Source organism: Schistocerca cancellata, chromosome 5, assembly GCF_023864275.1.
Source record: "Schistocerca cancellata isolate TAMUIC-IGC-003103 chromosome 5, iqSchCanc2.1, whole genome shotgun sequence".
NCBI lineage: Eukaryota > Metazoa > Arthropoda > Insecta > Orthoptera > Acrididae > Schistocerca > Schistocerca cancellata.
In genome coordinates, this window is record NC_064630.1 from 205,722,400 (window position 1) to 205,735,180 (window position 12,781).

Below are 12,781 nucleotides of genomic sequence, written 5' to 3' on the forward strand. Positions count from 1 at the left end.
CATTGTAAGGCATCCCAGGTATGCCCAATAATGTTCATGTCTGGTGAGTTTTGTGGGCAGCGGAAGTGTTTAAACTCAGAAGAGTGTTCCTGCAGCCACACTGCTGCAGCAGTTCTGCATGCGTGGGGTGTCGCATTGTCCTGCTGGAATTGCCCAAGTCCCCTGGAATGCACAATGGACATGAATGGATGCAGGTGAACAGACAGGATGCTTATTTACCTGTCAGATCGTATCTAGATTTATCAGGGTTCCCATATCACTCCAACTGCACATGCCCTGCACCATTTTAAAGCCTCCACCAGCTTGAACAGTCCCCTCTTGACACGCAGGGTCCATGGATTCATGGGGTTGTCTCCATACACTTACACACCCTTCTGCTCAATACAATTTAAAACGAGATTTGTCTGATCAGGTGACATGTTTCCAATCATCAACAGTCCAATGTTGATGTTGACAGACCCAGGCAGCGTGTAAAGCTTTGTGTCGTGCAGTCATCAAGGGTACACAAGTGGGCCTTTGGCTCCAAAAGTCCACATTAATGATGTTTCGTTGAACGTTTCACACACTGATACTTGATGGCCCATCAATGAAATATGCAGCAATTTGCAGAAGGGTTGCACATGTGTCATGATGAACAATTCTCTTCAGTTGTTGTTGGTCCCATTCTTGCAGGATCTTTTTCTGGTCGCAGCAATGTTGGAGATTTGATGTTTTACTGGATTCCTGATATTCACAGTACACTCGTGAAGTTGTCATATGGGAAAATCCTCACTTCATCACTACCTTGGAGCATCACTCGTGTGCCGACTATAACGCCACGTTCAAACTCACTTAAATCTTGATAACCTGTCATTGTAGCAGCAGTAGCTGGTCTAATAACTGTGCCAGATACTTATCTTACATAAGTGTTGCCAAATGCTGTGCCATATTCTACCTGTTTACATCTCTCCGTATTTGAATACGCATGTCTTTACCAGTTTCTTTGTTGATGCAATTACTCTCTTCTGTCATTGCCTGTTTATCTCAAGAGTCAACTAACTGTCTCAGTCTATGCTCCTCACAATGTGTTCCAGTTACTGCCTCCTAGATTGTCCTCTTCCTTCCTTTCTCAACACTTTCCTTCTTGAATTTTAATAATGAAAGTACAAGTACCGTATTGTGCTTTTTTTTCATTTCAAGTCCTTTTATTATTTGTCCTCCACGTTTGTTTTTCTGTCTTTCCAGCTTGTTCTTCTCATTTTTTGTCATATCCACATTTCAGCAACTTCAAGTCGATTCCTTTTCAGTTTACCCAGAGTCTATCTTCCACTTTGATAGAACAGTGTACTTCCCACAATTGATTTTACAAGGGACTTGCTGGCATTTGTATTCATATATTTGCTGTTTAAAAGGCTTTTCTCAGTTTTAAATGTCTGTTTTGCCAAGCAGTCCTTCTCTTCCCTTCCACTAAGCATTTAGTATCAGCTGTGATTATACTTCTGACATAACAAAATTATTTCAACTGATCAATTCTGATGTCATCCGTTTTTATATTGGTTTTAACTTATTGTATATTTTTCAATACTCCCTTCAAACTTACTATATCTGAACATCTCTTTGGTTGCTTAAGTTTATGTGCACTAGAGGAAAACTATGTTATCAGAACAACGAAGGTGGAGCACACTAGTCACTGTCACTACTACCTATTGTCACAAAAAAGTGAAGGTGGTAAACGTAATACTAGCGGAAAAATAATGACTACTAGCCACCACTCTGTTTGTAACTGACACTAATAGGAATGCTGTAAATAGGCATTCATATGTGTAGATCCACACTCAGTGACAGATGCATTACAGTAGATGATGAAACAAGTTCATAGATTACGACTCTTATTGAACATTTATCCGGATGCGTGAGATAGGAGCCGTGCAGTGAGTTCGATACCAAACGCTCAAAACACGTTTTGTACGAGAAAGATGACAAAGAATTCCCGTTTAGAACACGGTTATGCAGTCCGGAACCGCGGGACTGCTACGGTCGCAGGTTCGAATCCTGCCTCGGGCATGGGTGTGTGTGATGTCCTTAGGTTAGTTAGGTTTAAGTAGTTCTAAGTTCTAGGGGACTTATGACCTAAGATGTTGAGTCCCATAGTGCTCAGAGCCATTTGAACCATTTTTGAGAACACGGTTAGTCATCCTTCTGATGCTGAGAACTTTTGTTGGTGATTCTATGGCTTGAAATAGTTCTTCGTCCGTAATGTTCAGATCGGCATTAAGGATTACACCGCGCCGGTTTAACCTGTGATCTGTAATGTACACTAGTAACTGTTTACTACGAAACAGCGACGATTCTATTAAACTGTTTGCAGCTTGTGCGGAATATAGGTCCATTCTAATTATGTTTCTCCCTAGAGAACCGATGTTTGTTATGATCCTTCGGTAACCTGGTTTTGCTTGAAAAAAAGTTTTTCCCAAAGCCACCGGGTGCATGTTGTATACGCTTCTGGCCCTTCCCTTTACGGATATGTAGCGCTGGCCGCTGACTGCTGAGTACCAAGAATTGAGATCATTGGTGCCGAGTATAATCTGCGGAGCACGATTTGTTTTCTGCATTGTTACATCTCTGGAATTAATATGATCTGTGGATACGGGTATAGAGTATGTATATCTATGGTTAGCGGCATTTTAAGAAAGTGCAGGGGAAAGGTAGGTGGTGGGCGTGGTGTAGAAAGTGGAGAAGTGAATGCGGGTGATAGCGGAGAAAATGATTGTCAGATGGAGAGTGGGGGTGTCCTATATTCATGCTCAGTACGTGTCTCATCGTGTCAAGACAGTTTGGTGATGGTTTGTGTGGTAGTTCAAAAATGTTTTAACGTGACAGTAAGCGAAGTGCCTGAAGTGTGTGTATTCGTGCACAATCGGCGTTATAGATATCTTTTTCAACAAGTAGTGAATCCGGAGAAATCATGTTTTAGTGAGTCATAGGTGCAGAAACCGGTTTTAGTTTTCGGCAGTAGTTTTGTGGAACCCACAGCGCTTCCTCTTAAACATTCACGTTTGTAAGTATTGCACTGAAGTGATTTATTGCTCTTGCAGCTATCCACACACATAGACGTGTTAAGTTACGTATTCCACCTGACTTGAACATTCAGACAGATCCAGCTTTATTACAGTTGTTTTATTCATGTAAAGACGTGGTGACCGATCGAATATATAAATTTATATATTTTTTTGTTTGCGTCTTACACTCCTCGGAAAAATTACCTAACGACCCCAGAAAGCCAGTGTTTTTCAGTGGACCTTAAAATGCTTCAATATATGGTGAATATTTTCATGTATCTGTTCATGTTCAAACTCTATAAGCGTTATACTAGTATGCTATTAGATACATTTTTGTTATTAGAGTGGAGGCCTGTAAGTCTACTGTTAGTACAGTCATGTATTAGTATAGTTTAATTTCATTAGTCAGTTATAAATTACTGCAAATGTAGAGCCTACTCACACAAATATGGTGCACGTAACAAGGAGATATGCATAACTAACTATAGTTCAGCATAGTTAATCACAAAACAGAGCTAATCAACATTGAAATTGTTCCAGGTTTCGTTAAAGAGGTGCAGAAAACTGCTTTCCCACCTGCCTCACGATGGAGATGAGGGAAAGGACAAAACATGAAAAATCTGTAAACTCTGAAGAAGTTAAAAGTACTTCATTGGCTGCCACCAGTTTAAAATCCCACCCATCCGTTTATATTATTTTTGTGTCTCTGCTTCTTGATTTATTAGCTTTTACAATGATACTCCCACTGTTACCATCACTACTTGATCATTATCGACAAAATGACAAGCCTGATGGGTTGTATCCTTGGCTACTCAGTAAAGTACGTTACTTTCAACAGATTGTGGGTGCTCCAGACAGATTTAACTCTGTCTTATTTGGTGGTAAGTACTATACTCTTTCTTGTTTTACGATAATAGTACCTGTATCATACCATATGATTCTAATGTGTATGGACACGTTTTGGTCATTAAAATGTGCACACTGTGTTGCACAAAAAGCCTTGTGTGTCAACTATCTGTTCTTGTCAACTTTGTTCTTCGAGTTAAGCTCAATGTACTTGCGACCTTACACAGCCTCCAAGAAAGTCAATAATTTTGCATGTACATGAACACTGTTGAAAGTTAACTTGGATTATTTCACCCAGGATAGAATTTCTGTACTGTAAGTTTTGTTAGAGGAAAGTAAAGACATGCAGTTCTTAGATTGTATTTAAAGTATTACCCTACTTCATTGATTGAAAATGAATTAAAAAAATACTGGCCTACGAAATTCCATGTCAGCAATGGTATGAGGAAAGCACTCACTACGTTTAACGAATTTTGAACTGTGGATACCATGGACAGAACAGAGCCATTAGTGCGTCTGTAGAATTGAATATTCAGCTCGAATGTTGCAAGACAGTGAGTGCAAAGCAAATATGCTTACTAATGGCAGCACATTATACCCCACACATTTTATGGCATTTGTACCACTAACAGAAGTTATATATACACATTGGATCTCATGATGTGGAATTATTTTATGTATTATAGCTTAAATAAAAGAATACTGTGACTGACAAGCTGCAGTAGGTGGGAGCATTGTTGCCGGCATGCAGCTGGACACCCTTAACAGAGTTTTGCATGTACAGTAAAAAAAAAAAAAAAAAAAGCTTGTGGCACTGAAGAAAAATCTAATATGGGGTGACAACTGCCACTTGACTCATTCAAATAGCAATCACAAAGTTATTTAATAGAAGTAGAAGCATTTTTCTCTTCCTATCCGACTCAGATTACTGTAATTTGTAGAACTGTGAGCAACTCTAGCTGGTATTCAGTTCTGTAGTTTTCACAATAAAGGAAACTCTGTGACGGTTGCGGGCAAAATGAAGAAGAGAATAACAGAGGGAGGCAACTGTTATAAAGAGTACCTCTGATCTAGCTTTATTAACAAGAATCATTTACTGATCACTAGTAACTGTCAGTATTGAATGGTTCTTCTTGCTGGTCTACCATCTTCCCTCCACCATGAGATGATACGATTGGCTTGTGAATGTGTATTACCCAGGTACATAGCTATGGGTTGCTACAGTTACTTAGTTGTTTTGTTACAGTACTTATGTGGGGGGCTGAAACAGCTTAAGGCTAGTCTTTTAAGCTAGGAAAACTTCATTCATTTTTAATGTTATGCTGTCAAGTTTCCTCTTTGACACTCAAGTCAGTTATTCATCTATATTGGTAGGGCCTATTGTGAATTTTGCTCAACTTACATAGCTCAAATGAAGACCTCAGCACTGAGAATCATCCCCCCCACCCCCTCTCTCTCTCTCTCTCTCTCTCTCTCTCTCTCTCTCTCTCTCTCTCTCTCTCTCTCTCTCTCTCTGCTATTTTTTATGGTCTTATTGGCCGAAAGCTTAATTTGTGACAGTCTTCTTGTTGTGCATGTCTGCGACTCAGCATCTCCACTATATGATGAGTAGCAACTTTGCTTTTCATTATCCAAACCTTTACTTACTGTATCAGTTTAAAACAAAGTCCACAGTACAACAAACCAAAATTCAGTCACATAACTAATGTCAAAAGTGTAACCTAACCAGCAAAAGAAAACCAATATCACCAAAACCTGCCAGCCACAGTCAAACACAATTACCAAACACTAACAAGAAAAACTCCGAAACAACATCAGATGACTCACTAAAAGAGCAAAAAAATAGTGTTGAAAGATAAATATCCAACATAAGAGTGCCACCAAGTAATGAGTCACATTGTCTACAAACATAACATGACAAAGACTCCATACCACCATGAAGTAATTACACATTTGGCTGGCCTGAGACTCATTCAGGTAGGCTACCTCTTCTCCATCAGCAAAACACTGAGACTGATTGCTAACATATTGTTGTGATAGCCCCTAAGCTTTACTTTGCTTTCACATTCAAATTAGCCCACAGAAAATAATTTCTTCAGCAGAGTTAGCTGAATGCTTAAAAAGAAAAGATTTATTGAGTGTTGTAAATATGTTAATGCTGCAAACAAATATTATCTACAATATTTTATTTTGTGTGTTCCAGGATTTTTAGGTTCAATGTATTCATTCCTCCAGTTCCTAGCATCTCCACTTGTTGGTGGAGTATCTGATGTTTATGGCCGTAAGCCAGTAATGCTTGTCTGCCTTGTAAGTAATCACAATGTCATTAAAACTTCAATTCTTTAAGAAACTGGAAAAAATTGCACTATTAGTCAACATAACCATTTTGTTACCTTTTATTATTTTTGGGCTTGCTATCAAATATGAAATGTTTGTATTATAAAGCACTCATAGCTACTTTTCACTTAATTGTAATGGTATGTTGAATATCCTAAGTTAGTTGTATAATCAAACACACATTCTTTGGAATTGCTTCATACTCAATTTAAAGCAATATTGGCTGTTTATTGACCATGCCTATTTCAAAAAATATGAAAAGGGCATGTATATTGACTGAAGCAACAGTGTTTTGAGGCACAAATCTTGTCCTCATCCTAAAATGGCTATACAAAAACATTTGACAAAGGTACACATCCCCCCTGGGGCTCACCACTCTTTAGTGGGTTTGTGCTTGGCTACCACGGGGCCCCAGACTGTGTAGCATTTTTTCCTTTCTGTGCTGCATGTCTATACTCTTGTTATTCTTTTTCCCTTCCCTTGGGGAACATGTCTGGTTTATTATTTGGAATGTTCTGCATTCTGTCGCTGACGAGCGAACAGTCTCACCTTTGTTTTTCACTCCCTTATCCTTTCTTTTTTCTCTTCTCCTCTCCTTCCTCCATTCCCCCCCCCCCTCTCCGCCCCCCCCCCCCTCCCTGTGCACTCCTGAAGGCCGGCCCACATGTCTGATGCGTAACAGGTGACAGGGTAACGCTTAATTCCCAGCCCCAGTCAAGAGAGAGGGTTCGCACATGCCCCCTGATACAGGTCTGGCCCAGGGAGGGGTGATTGCCTGAGCTGTAACCTTCCCAAGTTGCCAGTTGGTCCCCCTGTCAGGTGTTTGGGAGGTGTGACCTGAATGTGAACAATCACTTAAGGCGGGTGCGTCCCTTGTGAAGGGAGCCCCCAGTTGGAAGGAGTGTGCCATCGGAAACGCTGGCAATCATATGGGGATTTCCTCACAATGAGTCAATCATCCTCTCACTCAACATCTATAAAACACAAACATAATGAGCCTAACGATTCAGAGACCCTTCCCGCTGCACCACATTCGCCATGGTAAATCCATTTATTATTCACGAAGGTGTAGATGAGATTGCTGGCCCTGTGAAATCCAGCTCTTGTTCACGGATTGTCACTTTTCTGTTGGAGACCACTGCTGATTCTCAAGCACAACTGCTGCTTGCTGCTTCGCTTCTCTGCGGTTACCCTGTTCATGTTGAGGCCCATAGAACCTTGAATTCTTCCTGTGGTGTAATTTACACCAGGCTTCTCAACGATCTGAGACTGAAATACAATCTTACTTCTCTGATCAGCGTGTCATTGCCGTCCATCGTGTAATGAAAAAGGTAGATTCCTCCTGAGTGCCCACCCGCACGCTCTTTCTCACTTTTGATAGAGTGGTGCTTCCGTCTAAGCTCAGATTACGCTATGAAATTATCACTGTTCAGTCGTACATTCCGAACCCGATGCGCTGCTATCAGTGTCATCATTTCAATCATACTAGAATGTCTTGTCAACACCCAGCCACGTCTCCCTGTGGTAGGGATATGCACGAGGGTGATTGTCCACCTCCTTTTCCCCACTGTATCAACTGCAGTAGCAGCCATGCCGCTACCTCTTGGAATTGTCCAATGTATCTTGATCAGCGAGCTGTTCAAGAGGTTAGGGTAAAGGAAAAGGTGTACTGGCTAGTTCCAAACCCTGGTTTCTCCCGTCTGGTACCTATAGTTCAGTTCTTGTTACCCCTCGCTCGATGAAGGACGTGGCCACGCAGACATGAGACCTCAGATTCAGCTCTGAGGTTGTGAAATCACCTAGTGTCAAGGTAGCATCACCATCCCCCCGTCCAGCTGTGCAACAAGCTGTCAAACACTCGCCTCAAGGGATGAAGCCACCAGCTGCACAACATGTAGGCCGGAAAGAACAAAAGGAGTATTTCTGTGAAGACTTCCTCCGTCCCTCCAAGCAAATAACCTCCCAGTCTCCATCCAACCGGAAAGGCTCGAAGAAGTCCACCAAAGGCAAATGGTCTTCTCCTTTGTCACCTCGAAGATCCTCTTCGATGGTGTCGCTATGTGGTACCTTAGCCTGGCCAAACTCCATGTCACTGGAGTGCTCCAACAACCGTTTCTCAGTGTTGGACTCCACAGACCGACTGCACAAGCAAGCTAATGCTTCTATGGACCCCATGGAGCAGGATCCTCCTGCTTCCGTGTCCTGTAGCATTGCCTCTTCTCCAGCTGTCACTTGGCAGCAGCCGAGGTGACACCCCTACATCTCTTCATCATCATTCCAATGGAATGTTCGTGGCCTTCAGTCCCATAAAGAGGATTTACTGTTGCTTTTAGTGTCGCAGGGTCTCCTTGTACTCTGCCTTCAGGAAATGAAATAACTCCCTTACGACTGCTTCGAGCTTTCACATTTCTTACTGATTCGTTGTGATCTTCCCCCTGAGGTCGGGGTTCCATCTCATGGTAGTGTCATGGTGCTCATACGGGATGACTACCAATCTTCAGGCTGTTGTAGTTCGCCTTTTGCTTCCCCACCTGACTTTTTCCCCCTCTACCATATTCGTCCCTCCATCATTTGCTGTCACCAGGGCAGACTTCCTTCAACTTATTGGACAGTTACCTCCACCCTTTTTTGCTACTCGGTGACTTTAATGCACATCATCCCCTTTAGAATTCTCGCAGGACCTGCCAGAGAGGTGCTCCTTGGCTGACCTTCTTAACCTCTTCTGCCTTAACACTGGAGCACCCACTTTCCTTTCCAACTCCTCGCACACCTATTCCCATTTGGACCTCTCCTTGTGCCCTGCCCGGCTTACCCCTCATCTTGAGTGGTCCATTCTTCCTGACACCTACTCCAGCGACCATTTCCCGTGTGCTATCAGTTTGCTGACTCCTACCCCATCCTCGTGAACACCTAAGTGACAGCTTCTGAAGGCTGACTGGCAGCTTCACTTCTCCCTGGCGACCTTCGAAGAACAAGATTTCCCCAGTTGCGATGACCAGGTAGAATATCTCAAAAACTTTATCCTTACTGCTGAAGAACATTCCATCCCCCGCACTTCCTCTTCACCACATTGTGTCCCAGTTCATTGGTGGACTGAGGAATGCCACGGCGCAATTTGCGCACAGAGATGTGCTCTCTGCGTTTTTAACTGCCACCCTACGCAGCCAAACTGCATTCATTATAAACAGATGCTTGCAAAGTGTTGTTGCACTCTTCAGGATAGCAAAAGAGCTAGCCAGATTTCATTCACTAGTTCTTTTAACAGTTCCACAACTTCCTCTGTCGTGTGGGCCATCTTCCGATGGCTCTCTGTAGCAAAGATCCATTCCCAAATTTCCAACCTGACGATACCATTGTGGACCCTATTGCTATTTCTGACACATTGGGCTGCCATTTTGTGGAAGTTTTGAGCTCTTCCCACTGTCACCCTGCCTTTCTCCATCGGAAACAAGTGGAGGAGGCTCGGGCAATCCCCTTCTCTTCTCTGAATCGTGAGTGCTCTCAGTTCATCCCGGTCCTCTGCCCCAGGCCCAGATGCCATCCATATTCAGGTGTTGCAGCACCTTTCTCTTGTGGGCAAGCACACTTTCTGCTTAACAGGTACAACCACATCTGGGCAGAGTGCACATTTCCTGGACGCTGGCATGGATCCACCGTCATACCCATACCTAATCCCGGTAAAGACAAAAACATTCCTTTTAGCTACCGCCCCATCTCTCTTAGCAGCTGCGTCTGCAAGGTGATGGAACGTATGATTCATGCCCAGCTGATGTGGTGGCTACAGTCTCAATGTCCTATGTGTCCTCAATGGTACTTCCTGGGGTGTCGATCGAACCACCTTCCTCCGTTTGTACTGGTCCCTTGTCCATTCGAAATGCGATCATGGGGGCTTTGTTTATGCATCTGCACGCCCGTCCCTCTTATGTCATCTCAACACTATCCACCATCGTGGCATCTATTTGGCCATGGGTGCCTTTTACTCTAGCCTGGTTGAGAGTGTGTTTGCTGAAGCTGCTGAACTACAACTGCCCTACCACCGTGACTTTCTCTTCAGAAGGTATGCATGCCATTTGTCTGCCATACATGACCACCCATCCTATGCCTCCTCCTTTGATGATTCCTTTGATCGTGAGTATGGGGCTCGTCCCTCTTCTCTATTACCTCTGGAGTCCGCTTTCAGCACTTCTTATGGCAGCTTAACATCACACTACCTGTGTCTTCCCGGTGGGTGCGAACCCTTCACCACCTTGTCTTCGTGAAGCGGCCTATGTTAACCTAGACATTCATTCGCTTCCTAAGGACACTACTCCAGCCTCGGTCTATTGCCTTCAGTTTCACAACCTTCACATGGAACTTCGCAATACTACCTTTGTATACACTGATAGCTCTCGGACTGACTGTGGGGTCGGGTGTGCATTCCTCATTGGAACCCATGTCTTTCGGTACTGGCTTCCGGCATATACCTCAGTATTTACAACCGAGCTCTTCACTGTGCATCAGGCCACGGAGTACATTCGGCAACACAGGCTTTTCAATTGTGTCCTCTGCTCAGACTCACTCAGTGCCCTTCAAAGACTGTGTGCTCTACACTGCAAATCCCTTAGTGTAGTGGGTCCAGGAAAAATGTCACTTGTTCACTCTTGGTGGAGCCAGTGTCGTGTTTTTGTGGGTTCCTGGTCATGTTGGGCTGCCAGGAAATGAGGCTACTGATGCTGCTGCCAAGGCTGCAGTACTCGTACTTCAGCCCATGCATACCTATATTCCCTCCAATGATCTCTGCATTGCTGTCTGTCAGGAGCTGGTGCCCTTTTGGCAAAGCCGATGGTCCTCCGTTCACGGGAATAAGCTTCGGCTTATTAAGCCTTTCCAGCACCTTGGATGATCTCCTCTTGGCCCTTCTGCTGCGAGGAGATTGTTTTAAGTCGGCTGCGTATTGGGCACTGCCTTTTTAGCCATTGTTGTTGGCTAAGTGGCACTACCCCACCACTTTGTACATATTGCACCCAAATTTTGACTGTCTGCCACTTCCTGGTGGACTGCCCTTTTTTTTTGCATTCCAGCTTGGGTTTGCCATTTGATTTATCAGCCGTTTTAGCGAATGACGCACGGGGCTGTCAACCGCATTTTACTTTTTATCTGCCGAAGCAATATGGTGAAGGCCATTTAATTTTAGTTTTGCATGTCCATTTCCGTATCGTGTCTTTTTTAGCCCTTTTTCCATGTACCTGTTTTTAGCTATCTTCTCTTTGTCAATTGGGACTGACATATAGCTGTTTAATTTTCAGTTGGTGAAGAAGTTAATACCAACTACATTTCAGTGTGCAATATACACTTTGATGTCAGTATTAATATTGACTGCAGACCACACAGGGGAAAAGCTAGAAATAAACATCAAATTAGTGTGCAGGGTCAATGTTGACACCGCTATTTAGGCTATTAAGGGGAGTGAGACTGCCCATCTTGCCAGTGTTAAATTTGCAAACTTTGTGTATCGTCTTCTCAGGAACTAATACACCTAGAACTTTGAAATTTTGGCAGCTGCTTTCAGCATGTATTGTTAGCTTTATGAAGTAGAGTCAATGTTTCTTTCTTCTCGGTATAATACTTATGGATTTTTTTTTTACCGCTAAGCAATTTTTACTAGGAGAAAATTTCATATAAATCTCCCTGATTTTTGCCATTACTGTAGTTCAGTGGTGCCTTCTAACTGTTTTTTAGCATTTCTGAAAATTTGAATGTCATGTGTAGTGATTGGTGAGATAGAGGTTGCATGTACACTAGATTCTCACTAATCCGGCTATTCCTGGCACATATGGGTGCCAGATTATTGAGTGCCTGAAATTTATTTTATTCATTTATTTTGTTTTTTTATTTATTTTGAAAACATAGTACATATAGTGTACTGGACTTTATTAAACCGAAGGATTCAATTTTAAAACATAGGGGATGTACTTTATGAAATCCAAAAATACATTAATTTTCAAAGACAACTTAGTCCTTGAGTGTATACTGTACACAATTAAACAGTTGTATTGCTCACTATGAAACATGTCCCTAATTTTTTAACTGTCGCAATGATGATAAGCGATGTTGGCCTGCTTTATCACACAACCGCTTTACAAGTATTACATCGGTACTGCATGTATCTAATTGTTCCATAATGTACTCCAGGAAGACCTCGGCCACTTCAGCACCAGCAGTGTGAGAAATCTTCATGCTCTCTCCTCCTGTGTCCTCTTCTTCATCACTACTTTTTGTACACTTTTGATAATTTCTTCATCTGTTAAAATTTAGTCCATATCACAGTTTTCCTCATTCAGCCACTTAGTAACATCATCATCATCATCAATTTCTTCTCCTCCTGGAAGGTTGTGGAACATGGCAGTGTACAAAGTAACTGATAATTCCGAATTGACTGGCTCATCACTGTCATTCACTACTGGATCCAACTCGACATCAATAGATGGCCACAATTTTCTCCAGCTCTTCATTATGTTAGCACTCTCCACTTTATCCCATGCTTAGAGTGCTTGGAAAATGACATCACATATGTTAAATGC

The 12,781-nt window shown here is 42.6% G+C and overlaps 1 protein-coding gene across 6 annotated transcripts in view; it reads left to right on the forward strand.

Moving 5' to 3' along the window:
- LOC126187571 (major facilitator superfamily domain-containing protein 10) overlaps positions 1 to 12,781 on the forward strand; it is a 161,665-nt gene that overhangs the window by 56,290 nt on the left and 92,594 nt on the right. For 3 of the 6 annotated variants that reach the window (XM_049928731.1, XM_049928735.1, XM_049928734.1), the window contains exons 2-3: positions 3,579 to 3,919; positions 6,088 to 6,191. In XM_049928731.1, coding sequence (XP_049784688.1) covers positions 3,625 to 3,919; positions 6,088 to 6,191 — 399 coding nt within the window. In that variant the 5' untranslated portion in view covers positions 3,579 to 3,624. The other 3 variants (XM_049928730.1, XM_049928736.1, XM_049928733.1) reach the window with 2 other exon arrangements.